Genomic DNA, 25,775 nt, shown 5'->3' on the forward strand with positions numbered 1-25,775 from the left:
GAAAGTGAAAGAAAGGCAGCCCGAGGCAAGTCGTTGAGAAAGAGCGACAGAGTAAAGAAGCAGAACCGACTGTATCGGAGCCCTGAATGGACTTACTTTGTGTTGGAGGAAATTGATGAGCCCCACCACAGTGGCAAAAGTGACGAAGAGTCCATCACTGATCGGAGTTCTGACGAAGACCCTCCTTGAGAGAGCCTCGAAGTGAGCCTCTGGTACAAAGAAACGAAGAGGGGTAGCAAAAGCCACCTGTAAGCTAAAATGTCTGATTCGACTGCCTCTGGAAGGTCCTGATTTGGGTGTTGCAAAACCTGTTGTAAAATATGCTTATGTAGTATAGCTATGCTGATAGTGATGTGGATAGGACTAACAGTTTTCTTACCTTTTATGATAAGTAAAAATCCTAACTTGTCCCCTACTGAACCAGAAGCGGTAGACATAGGGGCTGTACAGACTGTAGAGACACCACGAAGCTTAGAAAGACGTAGCAAACCAGTGAGCCTGACACACACACGACCTAATTTAGAAGCATCAGATGAGGATGGACTACACTTTCACAAAATGAGAAACAGGACGCATTTGAATGTTTTTGCCAACTTGTTAGTGCATTACGTAGAGGCTATGGAAATAGAGGACTGTTATGTCTGCATGAAGCTACCTACCTCTGTAGCTGAGGGTGTGACATATCACCACTTACCCTTAACCTATGGAATTTCCTGTAGTATATTAGCTAGTTTGTTTTATAGAAGCACTTTACAGTACTACTATTCAAATGCTGACGTAGTCTTTTCTGAACTTCCTATTAGAGGACACCTGAACCTTGTACATATTAAAAGTGACGTAACTCGTTATATGGGAGAATACTTCCTGACTATAGGTAACATAGATTTAGATGAAGCAAGACAAGCTAATCTGACCTGTTCTCTGCAAGAGCAGGAAAAGATGTTCATAAAGATGGCAGACAGAAGGAGAGAAAAGTTTCAGAAGAAAGCAAGTGATGAAAAGGATAGAGTCCCTAAGTGGGCTGAGCACATGGATAACACCTCGCAAAGCGAAGCTAATCCTGCCTTGTTGTTGGATTTTGAACGAAAGGGGAAACTTTGTATCCATAGGGAAAAGACAGAGTACTATAACAATGTATTCATTGGTTCCAGCGAGTGTGAACATAATTATAAGGTAATTGGGGGTTGGGGTTTCAAAAATGGGTCAGAACCTGTGTTTCCCGGAATATATTATATATGTGGGAACAAGGCTTATTTCAAATTGCCGGATCACTGGTATGGAAGCTGCTACTTTGGCATTGTTTTCCCGAAAATATACCATGTGAATAACGCTGCTGGAAGCAATGATGAAGATACTAATGGCTTAGTGCGTAGTAAACGTGAGAGTGTAGGTGAAATTATAGGTGATATTTTTAGTGCACTGATACCTGGAATGGGGGTAGTTGTGAACACTCATAGAATCTGCAAATTGTCTACAGTAGTGGACCGGTTATCAACGGACACTGCTGCTGGATTCCTGCTGGTCAATACTGAGATGGTTGCGATCAGGTCAATGGTTTTGCAAAACCGCCTTGCTCTTGACACCCTATTAGCAAAAGAGGGCGGAGTCTGTAGAATGCTGAAGGCGCAACATTGTTGCCCTTACATTCCTGATAAAAGTATCGAATTAAAGCAATATGTGAAGAACATAACTAATTTGGAAAAAGAACTCAAACCATTGGAGGTTGACAGTGCCTGGACGAGACTGACTGGAGGTCTCTCCTCTATAGGTAGTTGGTTTTCTAACCTAGGTAGAAATATTTTGTGGAAAATACTGATGCCAATAGTTGTAATAGGCGTGGTTATATTGATCATCTTCATCTGCTGCAAATGCCAGAAATGCAAAAAGAAGTACCAAGTAAATAAGAGGGGGGTGAAGAGAAATATTGATGAACTAGAATTAGAAGAATTAAGGAATGAAGTCTACAAAAAGGTGAAAAATCACCACTCTCATAGAGAAGCTGAAAGAAAAATCAACAATAAGTTTGTTGAAATACAAATGAGTGATGTGGATGAATGAAAAAAAAGTTGGCATCTGTTTCCTTTATGTGGTGATGATAGTAAATATCATCAAAGAGGGGATTGATGGAGCGAGGATTCGCACGTAAAAGCGCCTTGCTCACATTCAAGAACCTCGCCTAATGTATAATCATATTAATCCAGCTTGTTCGTCATTTATTAAGCGTTTTCCCAAACACGCGGGTGTCCACAGGATGCTTGCTTATGTGTCTTTCCATATTAACAAGGCTTGCACTGAAGACATGGCTGCTTCACTGAAATTCAGTCTGCGCATGCGTTGGTCATACCCATGTGATGTGACGCACTCGCATTCTGGAGGGAATCTATTGCACATGCGCACTGTTGCAAACATGGCCGCTTGTCTCACCACGCTCTGTGCTTGCCACCGCTGCTTCGGCCTATCTGTCCTTTCGCACTAAACTGTAATGCTATAGTTATTATAAAGTAAGTGTGTTTAGAATTTTATCACGGTATACAGTGTGATCATTTTATGTGTGATTTTAATTTGTTCTCGCTTACTTTTCATGTACCACGTCTCTGGGGCTGGGAAATTCGGGAGCGGAGCCATACTTGAAGCTCTGCTGGGCATCATCATGTGACCGGGGAGAAACTCCACTGCGCAGAAGCTGAAACAAGCCAGCTGGCTCCTGAAGCCTGATGCGCCTGAGAACTCCTCGCAAGGGACTAGAACTTACCTTGAGCAAGAAACATTATTGCTACATTTCATATTCTTGTATTGTATTCTGTATTCCTAGGCTTGGGAACGTGAACCCAAGGGGCGGGTAGGAAAATTTTAATATTGAGGATGGGAAAGTTGAATTCTAGGAGGAGGTAATGACCGCATTGCCTCTCCTGACCAATCATAATGTGGGAAACTGTCACTTGCAACATTAGTGGGTGGTCTGAGGGACCCCAAAACAGTATAACTGCCCTAGTTTAGCTTAGGAAAATTGTCCGACTTGTCCGAGTAGCAGACCTGTCACTGACCCTACGAACTCTATAGGTGCTCAATCTGAGAGTGCTGCGGAGCACTCTGTCCATACTTTCCACAAACTCCCAAGGGGTGGAAATAATCCTAAGTGCTGGCGAAGCACTTTGCTGGGAAAATTCGAAAACCCAATCGGGGTTGCTGGCGGATTACTTGCAGGAGAGGGGTAACGCAGGCGTTGCTGTCCAAAGCTGTAGGTGTTGGTCGTACCTTGGGAGGCCCAGACTTGACCCAAACCTGAGGGGTATCCTGTCCTGAACTGTCCTTGGGCTGTACCTGCTCGCATTCTGGTATTCCAAATCCTTGAGGGTCCTTGTCCTCGCCTTTCCAAACTGACCCGTGGCCAAGGGTTAGTCCTCACTCCGATCTAGGTAATTATAATCTGTGGGTTTGCGTCTTCTCATAGTTTTCTCTCACTCAGACTCCTATCTCTTTCTCTTTCTTAAGGGAATATTCTAGACTGTGATATTTCTTCTGAAATGCCAAACCATATATGTTTTGCTTATTAGATTTGTTCCACATCTCTCCCTACCTTTAGTACATTATCAAACTGTCGAGTTGGTTAGTATGTTCCTATTTTTCCCTTTCCTTTAGTATGATTGCAGTGAACTTAGCAAGAATAGTCTAATAGGTTAGGTTAAGTACATGTTTTAGGTCCCATTCGTATCACATGTCCTAGTATAAAGTTGCCGTGACTAGTCTTGTTCTAAAATTCTTACCTTTAGTTTCCCATATACTCAAATGGTCCTTGCTTTAATTCACAGCTATATAGTGGTTTTGATCTTAATGATTGACGTATTACTTTGTATAACACTTATTGCCTTAGCATATTTTCTTTGAAATTCTATATAAATCTTTTAAAACCATCAGGTGTCTGTGGTCATTTTACAGAAATTGTGGATAAGTATGTTCTGATTTATAAAAGGTATCTTTTCCTAGGTTCCCTGTCTACTATTCCCTGATAGCTCCTGATCTGTCATAAGTAATGTGCCTGTGGTAAGTCGGGTACATGGTCAGCAGAGGTGTGAAGTCAACCCTTAATTACTCATAGAAGCGTGTAGGAGAAAAGAAATTCCACCCGGTTCACCCAAAGTCATTGTTGTACAGAATGCACGCCAGGGCCCAGTGCGTGTAAGAAATTGGTAACCTCGGTGACCCGGGTGAACTGCGCGCTCTATCACAAGCATGATGCACTGCTGCTGCTTTTGTTACTGGGGGGGCAGTATTTCAGCAATGCCACAAAACCAGCCCTCACCGCTGCAAAACCAGCCCTCACTGCTGCAAAACCAGCCCCCACCAGCCCCCACTGCTGCAAAACCAGCCCCCACCACTGCAAAACCAGCCCTCACCACTGCAAAACCAGCCCTCACCACTGCAAAAGCAGCCCTCACTGCTGCAAAAGAAGCCCCCACCAGCCCCCACTGCTGCAAAACCAGCCCCCACCACTGCAAAACCAGCCCTCACCGCTGCAAAACCAGCCCTCACCGCTGCAAAACCAGCCCTCACCGCTGCAAAACCAGCCCTCACCGCTGCAAAACCAGCCCCCACTGCTGCAAAACCAGCCCCCACCACTGCAAAACCAGCCCCATCCTTCCAGCCGAGCAAGGAAATACCTGATGCCCGCTACAGCCAGTCCCGCTGACTTTCACCTGATCAGGGCCACAGTTTTGCTTCCCCCTCCTGCCCTTCAGCGACAGCGTACTTCCACAGGAGTGTAATATCCAAATCCTTCAAGCCCCGTTTTTACTCCTATTGTACACACCAGAGTGGGCGGTGGACTTCCTTCCAGAGGAAGGCGCGGGAATAAAGTTCCTCCTGCAACGTAACCGACGTCGAGCGTGCTCCAACTCCATCTCTCAGAGTTCGATTCAGGGCTCGAGACGGGGTACCACGCGGGAGGAAGGCGTCCCCCCACTTATTTACCTGGGAGGGATTCCGTCCCCCCTGCCATACAGCTGGACTTCACTTTTTGGCCTCTCTGGGGCGAGGAGCTTGGCACCTTTCGTGACGTCACTTCCCGTCGTGCCGTCACTTCCGGTGACAACATCCCCCCACTTCTTTTTTTACGATTTGTGCCCTGGTCGGATTGGTAAGGCGGGCACTCGGGCAATGGGCCACTATCTGAGTTGCAGCTGTGGGCTGCATTTTTGCCCGGCTTGGTGGCTAATTTAGGCTGTGTCTGTGCTGTTCAGATGCCGCCAGCGGCCACGTCGGGGCCTAAGCAGCCTTTCTGGAGGCAGATAGGCCTCTATGACCTCTCTTTTACAAACGAGGTGGAAAATACATTCTCAAGATAAAGTGTGGTAGAGAATTTACAACATACGATTCTTGTATTTAATGTATCCAAATATTCCATTGATAGGATGGTGATACCAGGTAACGGCCTGTCTTTTTTTCCAAAATGCAAGTGTGATAGTGTGTACATGAGAATGTATATCCAGAAACTTTTTATGAAAATATGACTGTGCATTTTTTCCCTAATAAAATACCCAAGATGGTATTTCTGACACCACTGACCAATGGGATGTCTCTATTTCCATACCAGCATCTGCCACAATGCCGGATGACGTTTTAGCATTTAAAAAAACAAAAAAACATCTTTGTCTGACCTAACAGCATTGAAGGACTCAATAAAATCATACGCCAAATCTTCCCCAGTCTGCCTCCTGGGAGACCCACTGCCTCTGCAGTTCCTGCCTGCAACCCCTATCAAAATATGATGTGTTTTATATTAAATATTTAATATATACACAACATATTTGTATGTTAAAGACTTCATTCAAATGTTGAGAATTTTATAAAGATGTGAGTTAAGTTGACAAATTCCTGATTGCATTTGTCGTTGATTTCTCGTACACAAATACTGCACAAAGCCAAGGACTACAAGTTGTTGAACTAGTTTTCAAAACTCAGCAAACACAAGGAGATGATGGACGGAGCGCTGGAACTTTTCAGATACTCACCCCCAGTCACAGGTCTGGGTTTAATCCAGCCCCCTTGAAAGTTCCTACAGCAATTATCCTGAATGCAGTAGATTCAGTAGTATAAAAAAAATTCTTCTGTTTCAGGACTCATTTTTTGCAGATAAAAAAGGTACAGCAATGGGCTGTATCTACATCCCAAAGTGTGCTATCCTCTTTATGAGTGGTTTTGTGACAAAATAGGTACAGAGTGACCTGTATCCATTTAGATACTGATGACATATTTTTGGCTCTGGTGTGGAAGAGTTAAAACATTTTGGGCTTGGCTCAATAAAAAAATTCTAAACTTAATATTGACTATTACTTATTACAAGAAAAACATGCATTTCTGGACTACTTGATCTTTAAGGGTTACATTGTACAAGAAAAAGACAGACCAAACACACACTTTTATATTTGTTGCACTACCATCCCTGAACTTGTGTGAAAGTCTCCTTTTTGGCAAACTAATGAGGATTCAAAGGAACTATTATGAATCCAAAGAAAATGTGTACAATTCTCGTCTAAGGGAGATATGCTGGGAGATTAGTTCAGGTAACTAGAAAGAGTTTATTTTAGTAGGTGTTCACCCTAAATTTCGAAACTAGAATGGCATTGGTGGAGAAAACAAGGACAAAATATCGAATCCAAAAGATGGACAGGTAAGCAAGTATAGATTCCATACGTAACTCCACATAAATATACCTACACAATATAAATATCCTCACAGTATGTAGATAGGAATAGTACTTCTATACATGCACCTACCTGTAAATGTTTGATAACTAGATATTCTTTCCTCAATATTCTTGTACCACGATATTCTGACACTCTATATCGAGCAGTACAACCATCTGGTACATCTCTTGCAAAACCCATTTTGAAAATAAAGGAGTACTTGGTCTGTTTAAATATCTTTGGGCAAAAATCAACCCTTATGAAGAAATAAAACCACATTGGGACATGTTAGATATTCACAAAAAATCTGGTTGAACAACCTCCATTCAAATTTGAAAGTAGTTCAACGCTACCCACTAGACTGGTTGAAGCTCAAAGGCTCCTAAAACCAAACATGGTCTATTTATGCTTACTGGGGATTGGCCAAAGTAAACAGAGCCCACAGATGTGGGACTTGTCAGGCCAGTCAGTTGACCAAGATCAGCTGGGAATATACAGTCGGCAAGTACACAGTGAAAAGACTGCAAGATGGTCAAATTTGTGTATGTGATAGTCTTCAACAAAATTGATATTATAGGCAAAGCAGCTTAGTAGGTACGCTAATGCATCACTCAACCTAGATGGAGAATTTCAACATAGATTGAGAATAAGATGTCAAGCCATAAATGCCCAAGGGGAACAGCTGGAGCAACCCAAGTGCAACCACACTTGCCTGAACAACGCATCTAAGGCAGATAGCCGTCTAGTGTTCAGGTTGAGTGGGGAGAAGAAGAGGAAGCGTCAGAATTGCAAGGTCCGGATGCGGACAGGTAAGTGGAGCTGGGGCGGGATAAAGGGGGAGTTTCTAGGATTGGGGCAGTTTTAGGGTTCAGGGCGGGGAGGGGGGGTCGGTTGTTTTTTAAATTGGGGCAGTGATTTAGGCTTCAGGGCAGAGAAGGGGTTGGGGTAGTTTTATGCTCAGCATAGGGGTAAGTTTTAGTGCTCAGGGATGGGTAGTTTATGGAAGGAGGTAGTTTTAAGGGCTGGTTTAAGTCCTCAAGAAAGGGGGGGGGCGAGGTAGGGGTTTAGAATTTTAGTGCTTAGGGTGGGAAGGTCGGGTAGTGGCAATCTTATCCATGCATACCCCTTTACCATTCATGACTTTACAATGAAATTGCATAGTAAAGGTATTCGTGATAAAGGAATGCATGGTAGAGGCACATGTGGTTTTACCCATGGGTGCCTATGTCCTACAACCATGCCCCCTTGGTGGCCCACTGCAGGGATAAGGGCCTCTCGGTGTAAGATCTGTATTGGACGATCTTATTTAAGGCTGATTTTAAAATCTAGCTTTAAACTAACTACTCGCACTCGTGCCTTTGGAGGCTGTTTACTTTAAAGCCCCGATGTGTTGTTAGGCTGACATTGACTTCACGAAATGCACAATCGAGGATGTGTCTGCATTTCACCCTAAGACTCCGTTTTACTCTCCCGGGTCTCCAATCCCTTATGGATACATTTTTCTATCCTCAGAGGCCGTATTGTAACTATAAAAAATAACAGAAGAGTGCCGTCCGAGGACTTAAAGCGTGTTTCGACTGCATTGTCACGCTTCAGACTACCGACAGCAGCTTTTGAGGATTGCGCCTCGAATAAAACAAATGTAAGAAACAACAAGTATATTATCCAATTGATGATAAATCATTCGTATAGTATTTTCTTATATCGATTATCATTTTCTTTACAGCCACAAATCTTCATGTGTACTATTCACAATATGACGACCTAAGTGAAGCTGATTGCCTGAGACCGCTCTCCCTATATGTACATTTTTAAAGAGATGATGAAGAAGAATGATAGGTAGTAGTAAGATGGAGGCAGTGAACACTGACTAAACAGGTGAGATCAGCACCTAACATAATTAGTTTAGTTTATTTTATAAGGATGAGTAATATGGATTTAATAGTAATCTAATTACAATTCTTTCTCTATTTAGTTATCACATACCGAATCCTATTTCTACGAAGGAAAGGTGCCTTACTCCCTAGGACTACTGTATATCTTCTGGAATTTTTATCTTTTTTGGTAAGGGGGGAAAAAAAGTTTGATGCGGATGAATTAGCCAAACCATGTGTAAAACATATGCCTTAGCCTCATCTTTGACTAAATATTAGCCCAACTCTCTATAGATACAGGGTTCTTTTAAACAACAGATGCGTCCCCCTGAGTAAACAACTGTCTGAGTCTACCTACAACCCATACTTACCTACAGATAGACTTAGGTTATATAGGCCGCCTCTTCACATAAATTACTTTAATAATCTAAATAATTTGGCAGATATACTAAAATAGGAAATATAAACTAGGTTTTGAATTTAATAGTGTTTTAAAATATTTTAGGGTTTTCTTAAAATTTAAAAAAAAAAATGTTAGACCTTATGAATGACACACCGACCTCTATGAAGTCACAGCACATGTCTGCAGTTCAACTGCTATAGATAAGGTCTTCCTTTGGTAAACTGTGACATTATGATCTATGTATGCTTTTTTCCAACCATATCTTAAACAATGTGATGTATTATTAGCATTAGTCTGGCTGAGATACTTGAAAATGTTTTATAAGAATTTTATCAATCATAAAAAAGCAATGCACTGTGATTTTATATCTATTTAAATATTACCATTGTATATCTTTCTTGTTTAGAGAAATTGGCTGAACATCCGTTTCTGTCCTGACGAAGACAACCAAGTTTGTCGAAACGCGTTGACACATGATATACAGCCATGTTTTGAAAGAAAAGGATTTTTAAAAAAACTACTTTATGAAGATGTTTTAATAACAAACAAATGAACTTCATGAAATGTCTATTGTGTAATTTGTTTACCATTTGTGTATACGTCTACCCTATATTTATATTAAAGTGTATATTTTGATATCATTTCAGTCCATTGCTTAAATCATTTTTGTATATTAATTTTGTTGCTATTTTAACACTATCTGTATAGTCAGCCAGCTTTTGTATTTTTTCAGTCTGCCTGGGTATTTATCCCTACAAGAAAATGCCTATGTCCTACAACCATGCCCCCTTGGTGGCCCACTGCAGGGATAAGGGCCTCTCGGTGTAAGATCTGTATTGGACGATCTTATTTAAGGCTGAATGGAAGAAAAGGAGGGAAAGTTTGATAAATGACAGAGAGGCTTGATAAGTCATGATGTTTAACTCAGTAATAAAGGAACTTGGGACCAGATATGCAAATCTTCTTAATGGTCGCAAACCTTACATTTAGCTAAATCAAAGTGTTTGCACCTGCTAAGAAGCATTTTTGGATTTACTACATCCATTTACGGATTATAAATGTCTTTCCAAGTCTTTAAAATATTATGAATCACAATTTGTAAGGAGCATGATGTGGGTGTCCCTTCTAAATCGTGATTTGTGCCCTGATATATCATTGGCTTGCGACTGCAATTCGGTTGCAAAACATTTAAAAAGTTACAGACTCTCCAGCTGGGTTTACTAACTTATTTGCAATGGGGAAGGGTCTATTGTTGGGAATTGGGGTACAAGTTTCAGGAGAAGTAGGTGCTGGTCCAGGGACCACTGCCCATTCTCAAGGAACCTTTAAAACCATCCTGGTGTAACCATTCCTATTGGGTCACAAATTGCGACCCTCTTCATTACTATTCATTAGGAAGTTTGAACTACTACAATTCGGTATTTTGTGAACTGACCTATTAGTAAATACGTTTGTTTGCAAAAATCTGATTCCATTCAGGTTGCTGTGCAATTTGCAAACACTTTTTGAGAATAGAAGGTTCGTACATCTGGCCCTAACTGAACAGGAGTGCATTTCGAACTCATAATACGGATGCATAAGTAGTCATAGTACGTGCAACCCTTTTGAAAGGTGTTTGAGTCTTTGTAAATGATTGATCTTCTGTAATACTGGATGAAAACATTTGGATTGTATGAGAAACTTACTCTTTTGAAAGCACTTATATTAAGGAATCACTTTTTGCTGAATATATTGCTCACACTACCCACAGATTATGTGGTTAACAAGTGTGTGTGTGCGTGTATATGTGTGTATATATATATATATATATATATATATATATATATATATATATACATTTGATGGGATTCTGCAGTAATATCTGTAAAAATCCCTGTGAAAATGGAAGTCATTCATTTCTTTATAATCTCCGATTTGCAACACACCAAGTCGCCAATTATAAAGAAAAGACGTCAGACCTCGACTATTATAAGGCTATTACCGTCGAGTTCTGGCATCACAATGTATGCTAAACCAAAGGGGATGATGGACGGAGTGTTGAACAATGCAAGCACTCACCCCCAGTCAACTGATCTGGGTTTAATCCATCATCATTCTTTAGCTCTCACTGCTGCCCCAGTTCAGACATGGTCATATGCAAATCAGTCTGACCCTGCGCCTCATGGGAACAATCCAGCCCAAACTGCCAAGCCAAGTCTTCCCTGGACCGGAAACAAGCATCCTGGGACCAGTTTTGGGTTCATAACCTTCATCAGTCAGGCTATCTTGAATCCAGTGGGAAAGTGAGCAAGGGACCCACGTCTGGGCATACCCTGCCAACTTAGGGCGAACAAAGCAAAACCAAAGGGGGTGATTGACGGAATGTTGAACAATGCAAGCACTCACCCCCAGTCAACTGATCTGGGTTTAACCCATCATTCTTAAGCTCACTCCGCAACGCCAGTTCAGACATGGTCATATGCAAATCAGTCTGACTGTGTGCCTCATGGGAACAGTCCATCCCAAACTGTCAAGCCAAGTCTTCCCTGGACCGTAAACACTTGCTGTAACACTTTTCACCCTAAGTGGGATGGGTATGCCCAGACGTAGGTCCCTTGCTCACTGTGCCACTGGATTCAAGCTAGCCTGGCTGAAGAAGGGTGACATACTCTGAAACCGTCCCAGGATGCTTACTTCCGGTCCAGGGAGGACCTGGCCCGGCAGTTTGGTCTGGACTGTTCCCATGAGGCACAGGTTCAAGATGGATTTGAAAATGACTGAGTACGAACGGGGGGTGGTCTAGTGGGCAAAATAACGATGGATTTAACCCAGATTTTTTGACGGGGGGAGAATGTTTGCATTGTCAGCATTCCGTCCTTCATTTGTTTGCTGGATCACAATGTATGCTGTCAGAGTCAGCAGCCAAGGTGAAAGGCAGGTCTGGTCATGAAGTATGATTAAAGCAGCTGTTTTAAGCAACAAACGGAATGTTGCTTTTCTTGGTTCTGCTTTTATTTAATAGCTTACATTGACAAGCAGAGAAAATATGCTTATTTTTTGCACTCCTTAGATAGAGAAAAGCGAGGCTCCTTCTACATAGTGATACACCTTTTGACCTACTGCGTTTTTTTACTAATATATTGAACTGTTTCTAATTTCTATGTGCAACAAATATCCTACAGGTTTTTGATGCTTTTCATTTTGCACTAGAGATTTTTTTTTTATTCTTCATGTTTGCAAACATACTCGCTCTTTCATATAAAAGAGCTATGCACCAAGGTTTTAAATGGTTTGTGGGAAATGTGATGTTGTGCCCATGCATTATATGGGATAAAGTACCCCCTGGCAAACATAAGGGTATTGCAAGTCACCATAACCTTATAAAGGAACTTGATGTTTAGCTTCATTCCTCTATATGGTCATGGTCCTCTGTGACTTGAAATAACCTTATAATGTATGGGAGGGGGTACTTTATCATATCCTATGCTACTATTTGCTAAAATTGTCAAATTCAATGTAGTGATGGCTAGGTTAGTCACACATTTAACAAATAGCAAAGGGGAAACAGAAAGCAAGCAATCCAAGAGCATACCCTCCCCTTTTTCAACCGTATATACAAAAAATGGCTTTCTAGAGTGAAGTAAGAAACCCTTTATGCAGTGTAATTAAACTAATGTCCTATCTCTCATATTTATGGATTTTTTTTAAAGGCTATGAAGTCCGAAACCATGTATGTTTAGAATTGAATGCCCGACCACCGATAGATGGTACGCTTCACCACCATGCCCCTCCTCACACTGTGCACCAGTGTTAATCCAGTGTGGGGAACAACCTTGATACAGGGAGCTCTTTTGACCCTATTCCTTTTGGATGTAATCCAGAGGTGTTGGATAGGGAAGAGAAGGTGTAATCCACATTCACAGTAATAAGATGCACATCCATTATGGGGCTAGTCTGGTGATGATTTAGACACCATTCCTGTTTAATCCGGTCTCTGGAGGAGAAGCCAGTATGAAGCTTAACTCCGCAGACTTCACAGTAAGGTGTAGTCTACGTTTAACAGAACTACAAGTAAACAATGCCTTTTACCTCCCCCAGCCTTGCCACAGAATATGCAAATGACGACAGACTCTTCAAGTCCTGAGCTAACAAGACTTTACAATGCGTGTCCTAGGAGGTTAGCCGAGGGGAGGCTAAAACTGAGAAAAAGGCAACAAACATGGTGCTGTGGCTTAGCAGACAGCTGAGTGTTGCTTGATGAAAGAGGCTGCTGCTGGTGCTGTGCAGAGGCTGCTCTGAAACACTGCAATAGTTAAAATTGGTCTCGCATTTGTGCGACCACAACGCTGGCCAAGCACGGGAAGATTGTTTGCTCTTACAGGTGTAGTGTGACCGACTTCATAAATCACTGATTCAGACTTCAGCCATGATATATCTAATTAAATTGTGCACTGAGTAAACCGCTAGCATATGTAAATGGAACGGATAGTTTAGAACACGGCCAATCTGCGACTAAAGTTATAGATAATACGCCATCCTTCTGGTTTGTAACAATTAAAAAAAAGAGTTCTCCTAAAAGCAACATAAAAGCAATGCAAGTGTGAGGAAACTGTACTTGGCTGGTGCTCCTCGTTGAAAAACAGAAGTCATGTATCGCTACATAAACCAGTTAGGAGGTAGCAAAGAAGAGCGACACTGGCCTGAACCAATGGAAAGCAGCAGGCGGGAGCAAAGTCCTTTATCGAATAAACAGGTCTTTTAGACAGCGCATGCGCGCCGCTGATAGGCTCGACCTTAAAATGTGAAACAACAGACACCCGTATGTGGCCACATGTAATACTCTACTTTTCTAATGTGGTTACTCTGTCCAAATGGATATTATTCCTATCCCAGGGCTGGTTTGTGCGAGGGGGCGGGGATGGGGACTGCCTGGGCTTGTTCAACTGAAAGAGGGGATGAGGTCATGTGATAATGCGTCATTGATTTGGCCCATGCTTCGTGTGAAGATGCTTGTAAGCAACACAAAACGGGGCACGTTTTATGTCCCTCAAAAATGGTAATAAATAGCATATTGCACTGAGCAGATCTGCATGTATGGCAATGCCATTCGGCTTTTTCAGTGCTTGATGGACCTAAGCGGCGGATGTGTAGCCTGTAGGATAGCTCAGCAAACAAAGCTCTAGCAGCTGGTATTTGCACCTCTTAAAATGAAATCCTGATTAAGTTGTACACGGCTCTGCGGTTATGACGGCGGCAAAAACTATGTTGTGAATATCAAAAGCCCCTAGATTTGAGCTTGCTTGCAACACAATAGAATAAATGTATCACATGTAAAAATGTTTTCAAAAGAAGCTAGCGAGACGTCCTGTTTATGCATAATATAAAGTATCTGTGGGTCCAAAATTGGATTTTAAGTTCCTAAAGTTAGTGTAATATGGACAATGTTTCACTGTCAGGGCTGAAATACTGTAATGAGTTTAAATCTAGTTTACTTGGTTAACTGAAGAATCATTTAGAAAATATAGGGGACATTAAACACCATAAATATACATTTACTCCATAATCCTTTAATAATTCGCCTGAAGGGACCTTGGACTACCAAGGAAAAACAGACATGTAGTTCAGGGAGGTTGGGTACAACAGACGGGAGGCGGCGACTTAAATGGTCAATGGTTACCCCAGATCTACTGTATAAAAATATTGTAGATACATGCACTAAGGATATTGTGAACTGCACTCGGAAGGGGGCAGAGCCACGGCGGGTACTTATTGCTTATCAAAATCTGTCGGAGAAGGTGTCAGACCTGATGTTGGTTCCAGTAAAGAGGAGTATGGAGAAATGTGGGCCAAGGTGGTTTAATCACGATTGTTCCAAAGCTGCTTGTAACCTTAGGTTAGCCCTGGCAGCTACCCAGAGAGTCCAGGAGAATGTCAAATTGCGCCGTAGAGAATATAAGTCTGTTCTCAAATCCCATAAGGAGTTTTTAAGAGAAGAGGCCTGGAGCGAGATACTTGACCCCTCCACCTTAAACTGTAGCTCCAGATTTTGGGCAATAGTTAAAAAACCATTCTTGGTCGAAGAGCCGGGTGACGGTCTGGATTGCTGCATTACCAAGGAGGAGTGGGAATTGCACTTTAAACAACTGTATTTTTCAGTGGCCCCTGCAAAAGCTGAGTCACTCCCTGGCGTTAGGGGAGGCACTATCAGGTTTGATAGCAGTGAGGTTATGGAGGCCATAGAAGGACTTACTGCTAGAAAAGCCCCAGGACCTGATGGGATCCCTCCAGACTTGTATAAGTCTGACCCGAGTTTTTGGGCGTCCATCCTGGCCGCAGTTTTTAATGCAGCTGCCAAAGTGGGCTGTCCCATGTCCTGGGCACTATCAACGATTGTTCCCGTGTTTAAAAAAGGAGACAAGGGTAGTCCCCATTGTTATCGACCAATTTCATTAATTGACTCTATTGTCAAAATTATGGGGAGAATTCTGCTGCAGAGAATAACATGCTGGGCGTCCGAGAATAACATCATGTCAATCTCCCAGTACGGTTTCTGCGGTGGGCGCTCCACCATAACCCAGTGCCTTAACCTCTTTCTTGTACTGAGCAAATACACTGTTGTGCAGAAGGGAACTGTCCACCTCGCCTTCATGGACTGGTCATCAGCCTTCGCCTGTGTTAACAGGGGAAGGCTGTGGCCGTTCATGAGGGAGAAAGGTGTGGACACAGGGATAGTTGATTTTTTGGTGGATATGCACAGTAATACCCGTGCTAACGTCAGGTATTCTGCAAATGGGGATACCACTGGCAACTTTGACATTAAGAAGGGAGTGCGTCAGGGTTGCATTCTTGCCCCATTCCTTTTTAACTTTTATATTAATGAGTTAGATGCTGTTTTACAGAATGTACAGGCAGACTGCCCTAGAGTTGGGAGGCGGGGTATTCCAGTTCTTTTATACGCAGATGATGCGGTTTTAATTTCTATAACAGAGAAGGGACTCCAGGCGCTTTTAAATGCTTTTAACATCTTTATGACTGACAGAAACCTACTGGTCAACAACTCTAAATCATACATTATGCATGTTGGCCGTCAACCCAAAAAGAATTTCGTTTTAAACTGGATGATGTTCCAATCCCCGTCACGCAAACATTCTCATATCTTGGTGTCTTATTTGATACCAAGCTTAGCTGGGGCCCTCATCTGGCTAAAAAGAAAGGGGAATTGACGAGGGTTAATGCCTCCATTTTTAACTTTGCAACGAAATTGGGGAAGAAGCCAATTAACGCAATGATTAAACTCTATAATGCCAAATCGGTTGCAACAGCTGCGTATGGCAGCGACTGTGGGGTTATGTAAGTGGTGAACAGTTAAAGGTTGTTGTTGAAAACAATTTCCTAAAACGTCTCCTCTGTGTCCCCGCCAGCACACCCAACCTATATTTACAACAAGGGGTGGTGAGGGACAGAGTCTCTGAATTAAGCAGAAAGCTCTTACCCAGTCAAGAGATCAGGGCTAGATCCAACACCGTTTTTTAGCTCACTGCACCATCCCAGTTTCAGAACCTGGCTGTATGCAAATTAGTCTGTTCCTGTCCCAGTGCATGATGAGAACAGGGCAAACCAAACTACAAAAGCCAATTCTTACGCTGGGAAGGAAACAAGCTCCCGGGGACCGGTTTCTGGCATTACAGCCGTCTTCGGCCCAGTTTTCTTGAATCCTGATGGTGCAATGAGCAAGGGTCTCACATCTGAGAATACCCTTCCACGCTTAGGGTGGACAAAAATATTTACAACAAGGGGTGGTGAGGGACAGAGTCTCTGAATTAAGCAGAAAGCTCTTACCCAGTCAAGAGATCAGGGCTAGATCCAACACCGTTTTTTAGCTCACTGCACCATCCCAGTTTCAGAACCTGGCTGTATGCAAATTAGTCTGTTCCTGTCCCAGTGCATGATGGGAACAGGGCAAACCAAACTACAAAAGCCAATTCTTACACCGGGAAGGAAACAAGCTCCCGGGGACCGGTTTCTGGCATTACAGCCGTCTTCGGCCCGGTTTGCTTGAATCCTGATGGTGCAATGAGCAAGGGTCTCACATCTGAGAATACCCTTCCACGCTTAGGGTGGACAAAAATATTTACAACAAGGGGTGGTGAGGGACAGAGTCTCTGAATTAAGCAGAAAGCTCTTACCCAGTCAATAAATAACGGTGATGGATCAAGCCCTGATCTTTGGACTGGGTAAGAGTGGTCTGCTTAATTCAGACACTCTGTTCATCACCACCCCCTTTTCTGAATCGTTTTTGGCCACTATAGGTGTGGCAGGGTATACTCAGACATGAGTCCCTTTCTCACTGCACCATCAGGATTCAAGCAAGCCGGGCCGAAGACGGCTGAAATGCCAGAAACCGGTCCCCGGAAGCTTGTCTCCTTTCTGGTGAAGAATTGGCTTGGTAGTTTAGTCTGCCCTGTTCCCATGATGCACTGGGCCAGGGACAGACTGATTTGCATATAGCCAGGTTCTGAACTGGGATGGTGCAGTGAGATAAATAACGGTGATGGATCAAGCCCTGATCTTTGGACTGGGTAAGAGTGGTCTGCTTAATTCAGACACTCTGTTCATCACCACCCCCTTTTCTGAATCGTTTTTGGCCACTATAGGTGTGGCAGGGTATACTCAGACATGAGTCCCTTTCTCACTGCACCATCAGGATTCAAGCAAGCCGGGCCGAAGACGGCTGAAATGCCAGAAACCGGTCCCCGGAAGCTTGTCTCCTTTCTGGTGAAGAATTGGCTTGGTAGTTTAGTCTGCCCTGTTCCCATGATGCACTGGGCCAGGGACAGACTGATTTGCATATAGCCAGGTTCTGAACTGGGATGGTGCAGTGAGATAAATAACGGTGATGGATCAAGCCCTGATCTTTGGACTGGGTAAGAGTGGTCTGCTTAATTCAGACACTCTGTTCATCACCACCCCCTTTTCTGAAGCACACCCAACCTGGCAGTACACGAAGAACTGGGGACACAGTATCTATGTGATATCTTTGCTCTAAGGCCTCTGACTTGCTGGGTAAAACTGTGGATAAACCAAGATATACCTCCTACCCATTTGATTGTAAGAGACCTTGTGTCTCAGGATAATTCCATGTGCATCCCCTGGTTAAAATACTTGAAAACTGGCTTTTCCAGGCTGGGTCGTTTGAACTTGTTTGAAAACCCAAGCGGGATTGTAAAGGGGGATGTAGCTGCAATCAAACATGCTTTTTACAAGGATAGGCTGGCCCAACGAGAAAGTGAGGAGCTCATGAAACCAAGTATCAGGAAATATGTTATGCTAAAAACCTGTGACAGCATGGAGCCATATTTAATGGGTACTTTTACTTCTCACGAAAAATTCTTGTTGTCAAGGTTTAGATTCAATATTTTTCATCATCTTTTAATCAGACCAGAGTCAGATATTTTTAACAAGGTTGCAGCTCCCTGTGGCTGCGACGGAAGTCTCCACAGGATATGCTGCATTTTATGTTTTTATGTAGGTTTTATGAATATCCTCGCAGACGTTATCTTGTTGCCCTCTTAAGAAAACTTAATTTTAACCAAATCAGACCAGCATTTATATATTTACAGCTTTTGTACAGTGACAGTGTTCTCCAGGTAATAGAATTCTTAAAACTAACTGTTAAACTGAGAAACTGCTTAGACAAGTGATACTGTATTTCCCAATGACCGTCCAGCCTACCTATTGAAAGATATTTTTCTGCGGTATCATACCCGGCACCATTTGCACTTTACTATCTATCCGGTTTACTTAACTGGCATTGGGACACGTGTAATATGACTTTCTTATGTGCCTATGCATTATTGTAATACTATGAGTAATGTTTTTAATTGTATTGCATATATGTGTTCTTTTATGGTGTGAAATATAACCGAAATAAAGTCTCTATTGAATTGAATAAATTTACTCAACATATTTCCAAAATTAAAGCTTTCTGAAAAGCAGTAAAACTCTGAATTCGATGTTCTCTACAGCAACTGGGATACCCTGTTTCACTCCTTGTTATTTGTTTACAAATATTGTCTTCCAGGTGTGTTTTGGTCCTATGGAAATGAGTGAGGACTAGCAGCAATAATTTGGATATAGATATATGCGTAAAACATCAACAATAAACACATCCATAAAACAACAGTTATCAGCTTGAAATGCAAGCAATATACACAACTGCAGGACTTATAGCTGTGGAAATAAAGATAAAAGTTCCAAGTAAGCAACATCATGTGTAAGTGTACACAGTTATCCAGTGCATACAGCCAGCTGGGTGTGAGCAAAGAGTTTTTCCCCAAATGTTATATGCTTTCCATAGAAGTCACTGTACAAAACTGGACTTTACCACTGTCAGTGTGCTGGTGAAGACCGAATACATTCGTATTCTCACCGAAACGGTTTGCGCCAGCATTTCCTTACATCAGCACAGACAGGCACACAGGGAATGCGGACCTTAACCAAAGTTTTGCATCTGGACAAAGGCAAATGTAAGGGTTGCAAGATCCCCATCACACAGAAAAAGCACACAAGGGCAACACACCCAAGCTAAGCCCCTAGATTACCTGGATGGGCAGAAAGCATTGGACCAAATAAAGTTCTAGACTCCCAACCGACTTGAAGCAAAGATTTTTCAGACCCTGGGCAGATTTGTGAATAGAATTAGGATCAGTCACTTTCACCCCAACCTTAGACTTTACTACTCAGCGGTAGCCCTTGTAAGGCAGCTGGGGCCGTAATATACAGGTAGCTCAGGGGCACAACGGTGCTTGCACCTGCTTTGCACACCCCGGGGCACTTTTGCACTACAAAAGGGGGCGCAGATGCTTGTGCGGCCCCTTCTGTAATGCCGATAGCGCTGTCGCACTTAAAGTGCCACAAAAGGGGGGTGGTGATGGACTTAAAGTGCCAGCGCCCATTTAAGAGCCTCATGCAAATGAGGGAATCCATTTGCCTCTGCGCCTGTGCTGCATGACAGACACAGAAGCAAAGAAGCTGTCAAGAGGCGCCCTGGCAGTGCACCATTTAAAAGGTGACGCCCTGTCAGTTCACCCCCTTATGGCAGCCCTCTGGAGGTGTGACAGGGGGTCCCATGACCCTCCTGGCAACCCCTTACAGGTGGGTGCAGTCACTCACTGCACCCACCCGCAAGGGGATCTCTCTTCCCCGTCAAAGTGCAGGCAGGTTGCTGCTTGCACAGTGAAATCACAGAGCAGCTTCAAGCAGTCGCTCCATTTTTCACATGAATGCGCTGCGCCCAGGGCAGCGCGAGTTTGTGGCTGCCCTATGGGACAGCGCATTGTATTGTATTGTATTTAATATTTATACCGCGCAACTGTCACCCTACGTGTATCCTGCCGCTAGAAAGGAAAATTCAGATGGAAAAAACAATACAGAAATGTTTATGTCAGTTGGAAACGAGAGTCAATGCTGTTTGATGAGCCTGAGAGTAGATCTTTAAGTTTTAGCAAAGAGCCATGTCTTTAGACTCTTTCTAAATTCTAACAGGGTATCGGTCAGTCTAATATTTTGAGGCAGTTCGTTCCACAGCCTTGATGCCGAGGTACAGAAAGCTCTACCACCTTGCTTTGACTTCCTAATCCTGGTGGTTACTGCCAGCCCCACGCTGGCGGAGTGCAGAGACCTGGCTGGTTTCATCATAAAAACATTTTCCCTCATTGTGTTGGGCGCCCCATTTAAAAGGTGCGCCCGGTGCAATGAAGTAAAGTGCGCCGCATGTGTAGTACAGCCCCTGGGGTCTACCACGTCCACATTTAGGGTTCCAACCTACATTGGTGTATGCGAGCTATCCGTGGGAGATGGCTAGCCTGTCCTGGGCCAGTCAATTCTGGAGCTCTTGCTGATTAACAGTGGTGGATACATTTGTCTGCACCATAGTCCAGAACACCAGAAGCTCAGGAGGTACAGAATGGGATAGTTCCTCACCCACAATTCAGCTCTCAAAAGATGGAGCATTCCTTCAGGGAAAACTGGAAAGCATTTTAGCATAAAAATCGAGGCTCAGCAACCTCCCACCCTACAAGTGTGGGGAAACAATTTAGATTGGTGTATGTTTAGGGAGAAAACAACATATCTTGCGAGGGGGGCCCTCGAGAGTGGTCATTGGTTTGAGGTCCTTGGAATAGTTACAGAGGGGAGGTTTGTACACCACCCCTGAATGCTGCTCTTGATGACCCCCCCCTCCCGGTGAGGTTCCTATAAAATCTCAAGTTTTGTTTATCCTGTGACCCCCTGATGTATGCTCGGCTGCTTCAAATGACCCTCTGTAATTTGATTTTTGCTGATGCTGTCTTTCAATAAAAAGAATTATTTAAAAATTTGAACAAACAGAACTCTTTTATCTCACCTGTTTTTTAACTTGCAACAGTTTTTTTTACGATGTGCTGTTTTATATACCTATGTAATGCTTTTATGATATCTGCATATCGAAATAAAGCTATCAACCAGCTATCAACCAACCAAATGTTTTTGTTTTTTTTTTTTTAAACACGAGGCTCCAGTTTGTATGTCCTCCCTATACCGAGGCGGGGTGCAGGGCTCCCACTACGGATTTTGCACAATAAATATCCATTTGAGCAGGCATGGGGCCGGCCAACCCTATACTGCACACGGACCTTGTGCTGCAGTATTTTGGGATATCTGATGGACAGACACATGGACCACATCATTCCAACCTCTGACCTCGAGAGCATTCTTAAACCAGTACCCACCACAGAACACCCCACAGACAGGCGAGACCTTTATATGCACAGACATCGGGTCGCCCGCACTCGCGAAATGTGCCCCTGGGGTAGGATTTTACCTTAATTTACAACCGACATTTAGCACTATTTTCTTGAAGCAACATGCTGCCTATTGAACCAAGAAACAGCGCTAAATAAGCAGAACACAAACAGCGGCCGCTCACAAAATGCGCTCTCGCAGTAGGAGTTTTTTCTCCCAAATTACTCTTAATGGTGCTAGCTGGAGTAATTGTCCAATTATTAGAAATTCCCCAGCAAAGAGCAATGCGGAATTATCAAAATTACGCCGGCGTAATTAAAATCCTCCCCATGCCCAGTTCGAATATATTCATTTTACAGCAGAAGCAGAATCCAACATAAGCACGACCCCCCTCCTCCCCCCTTCTCCAAGTTAGGTAAACTTTCTTCTTTCCCGAAGATGGTGCGAGTATTTGTATAGCGCTTATTACGCCTCCCGAAGAAGTGAAGCACTTTACAGACCGGTTTGATGCTTCTCTGTGGTTGCCAGCAACAGGTTCCCTCTGTCTGTCGATTCAAGACACCCAAATTCAAAACTACAATTCCCATAATGCACGTACCTGCTTTGATGAAGCCCAGGCCTGCACGTGTCATGCTGGGGCGTCGAGGCCCTTCATGAGATGTGACGCGAAACTAAAAAGACCTCAGAATGGAAACAGTTTTTTTGTCGAAAGCCTGGAGCTGAGTGACAGGGTCCCGCAATGGGGGGGGGCTTTAGGTAGATAAATATATGTCGGGGAGAGGACAAGGGCGTAGCGCCGGCCCCCGAGTTGAAAGGGGGGGGTCCAAGGCCTCTGAAGAACTGTCAGATATGACACTAAGGGGCCCCTCTTCACAGTCGGGGAGGGGGCCATATTGTTGAGTTACACCGCTACGAGGGGAGGGTGGAGTGGGCGAGACACATCCTTATCAGTCAGTGCCATGCACACCCCCCTTCACCTCCTGCCGGATGAGCGTACACCGAGCTCTGACTCACTCTGAGTACAACACCGCCCCCATGTGGGAGTACCAGGGCCGGCCAGAACCAAAAACAACCCTAGTTACAATGGACACAGGGAGGCAAGGGGGGGGGGGGCGGGCTGGGGCGCAGCTGGGTCACCCCACTCTACCCTGCCCTGGATAGATAGGGTGGCCAGATCGCTCCATTTCACCGGGACACCGCTGTTTAGTTTCGAGACTTTCTTTACATACCGGTGCATTCTGGGAGTTGTAGTCTTTGGTCATTTTAAATGGACCAACAGCATCTCGCAACAAGGAGGCGTAAGAGCGAAGTCCAGGACTGGAGAACAGTGTCCCAGGACTGGATGCCATCTGAACTCCCAGCTCTGAAGGAAGCCCGTGCCTGCAGCTCACCTGTCTGACGCCAGAGGCGGAACGGACTGCAGCTGCCTGGCTTTTCATGCAAGGCTTGCTGCCTCGTTTATTGCACTATAATAAAAACACAGGACAACAAGTCCCAGAATCCTGGTCGGCACGAGCGCCTCACCTGGACACAGGCATCTCCAGAGCGCTGCAGCAGTGCGCGCCGAGCCCCACAGGCGCCTCCGTTCTACAGGAGCGCCTGTAGGACGATGCGTAAAACTTGCACCCACCTTGTCTTGCAGGAGCGCGCGCCGTGCAGTCTCAGGGGTCCTGGGAATACCGCTGTGCCCCCTGGAAGTCCGGAGATGGAAATGTGTGCAGGGGACCCGCCTCACTTGCGCTCCGGGGTCCCTCCCAGGAGATTCCCTGGGTCACTTGCCCTCCAGGAGGTAAGGGTTCTGTCCGGGGATTCCCTGGGTCACTTGCCCTCCAGGAGGTGTGGGGTCTCTCCCGGTGAGTCCCTGGCACTTCAGGGGGTGCGGAGCCCCTCTCGGGGATTCCCTGGGTCACTGGCCCTTTAGGGGGTGCGGGGTCTCCGTCCGGGGGGTTCACTGGTCCTCCAGGAGGCGCAGGAGCCGTCCCGGTGGTTACCCGGGTCTCTCTCCGTGCTGGCTCGGCTCGGCTCTGAATGGGTCTGCGCTCCGTGGTTGCGGGTGACTCTTTGGCCGGTTTATCCCTGCAACATTTCCTCTCTCTCAGGGTGTGGCGCGCTCTCCTGAATCAGGGAACCCTGCAGGCGCTGTCTCCCCGGTCGTTGGGAGGAGTCTCTCTCTTTCTGTCTCAACCTCTGTGAGTCTCAATTTCCGTCTCCCAATCCCCAACGACCTCTGAACTCTCATGACTGCCACCATTCACCCGTCCCCGTAGGTTCTGCACTCTCTTCAAACGTGTGAACTCTCAGGGTCTGAAGCATCATTGAAGAGTCTTGGACTTCAATGATGTCTCCATACTCGTGAACTCTCAGGGACTGACCCTCCAGTCTGGGAATTCAATGATGTCTCCATACTCCTGACCTCTCAGGGTCTGACCCTCCAGTCCAGTACTTCAATGGTCTCCATACTTGTGAACTCTCAGGGACTGACCCTCCGGTCTAGGACTTCAATGGTCTCCATACTTGTGAACTCTCAGGGACTGACCCTCCAGTCTAGGACTTCAATGGTCTCCATACTTGTGAACTCTCAGGGACTGACCCTCCGGTCTAGGACTTCAATGGTCTCCATACTTGTGAACTCTCAGGGACTGACCCTCCGGTCTAGGACTTCAATGGTCTCCATACTTGTGAACTCTCAGGGTCTGACCCTCCAGTCTAGGACTTCAATGATGTCTCCACACTCGTGAACTCTCAGGGTCTGACCCTCCAGTCTAGGACTTCAATGATGTCTCCATACTCGTGAACTCTCAGGGTCTGACCCTCCAGTCTAGGACTTCAATGGTCTCCATACTTGTGAACTCTCGGGGTCTGACCCTCCAGTCTAGGACTTCAATGATGTCTCCATACTTGTGAACTCTCAGGGTCTGACCCTCCAGTCTAGGACTTCAATGATGTCTCCATACTCGTGACCTCTCAGGGTCTGACCCTCCAGTCTAGGACTTCAATGACGTCTCCATACTTGTGAACTCTCAGGGTCTGACCCTCCAGTCTAGGACTTCAATGATGTCTCCATACTCGTGACCTCTCAGGGTCTGACCCTCCAGTCTAGGACTTCAATGACGTCTCCATACTTGTGAACTCTCAGGGTCTGACCCTCCAGTCTAGGACTTCAATGATGTCTCCATACTCGTGACCTCTCAGGGTCTGACCCTCCAGCCTAGGACTTCAATGATGTCTCCATACTCGTGACCTCTCAGGGTCTGACCCTCCAGCATTGGACTTCAATGATGTCTCCATACTCGTGACCTCTTAGGGTCTGACCCTCCAGTCTAGGACTTCAATGGCCTCCATACTTGTGACCTCTCAGGGTCTGACCCTCCAGTCCAGGACTTCAATGATGTCTCCATACTCGTGACCTCTCGGGGTCTGACCCTCCAGTCCAGGACTTCAATGATGTCTTCACACTCGTGAACTCTCAGGGTCTGACCCTCCATTCCAGGACTTCAATGATGTCTCCATACTCGTGACCTCTCAGGGTCTGACCCTCAAGTCTAGGACTTCAATGGTCTCCATACTTGTGAACTCTCAGGGTCTGACCCTCCAGTCTAGGACTTCAATGATGTCTCCATACTTGTGAACTCTCAGGGTCTGACCCTCCAGTCTAGAACTTCAATGATGTCTTCACACTCGTGACCTCTCAGGGTCTGAGCCTCCAGTCTAGGACTTCATTGGTCTCCATACTTGTGAACTCTCAGGGTCTGACCCTCCAGTCTAGGACTTCAATGATGTCTCCTTACTCATGAACTCTCAGGGTCTGACCCTCCAGTCTAGGACTTCAATGGTTTCCATACTTGTGAACTCTCAGGGCCTGACCCTCCAGTCTAGGACTTCAATGATGTCTCCAAACTCATGAACTCTCAGGGTCTGACCCTCCAGCCTAGGACTTCAATGATGTCTCCATACTCGTGACCTCTCAGGGTCTGACCCTCCAGCATTGGACTTCAATGATGTCTCCATACTCGTGACCTCTTAGGGTCTGACCCTCCAGTCTAGGACTTCAATGGC

General features: G+C 44.7%; 1 protein-coding gene across 2 annotated transcripts in view; it reads right to left on the reverse strand.

The window, feature by feature from the left end:
* Window positions 1-23,752, reverse strand: part of LOC147678669 (beta-1,3-galactosyltransferase 5-like) — a 169,535-nt gene extending 145,783 nt beyond the window's left edge. Inside the window, exon 1 of one of the 2 annotated variants that reach the window (XM_086946126.1) lies at window positions 23,350-23,752. Coding sequence is in view for 1 of the 2 variants with exons in the window: in XM_086946125.1 (XP_086802251.1) it covers window positions 22,318-22,351 (34 nt within the window). In the remaining variant the exon portion in view is untranslated. Of the gene's footprint in view, window positions 1-22,317; window positions 22,462-23,349 lie in introns of those variants that run through there. The other variant, XM_086946125.1, reaches the window with a different exon arrangement.
* Between the last annotated feature and the right edge of the window lie 2,023 nt (window positions 23,753-25,775).

This window comes from Lissotriton vulgaris, chromosome 12, assembly GCF_964263255.1.
Source record: "Lissotriton vulgaris chromosome 12, aLisVul1.2, whole genome shotgun sequence".
Taxonomy (NCBI): Eukaryota; Metazoa; Chordata; class Amphibia; order Caudata; family Salamandridae; genus Lissotriton; species Lissotriton vulgaris.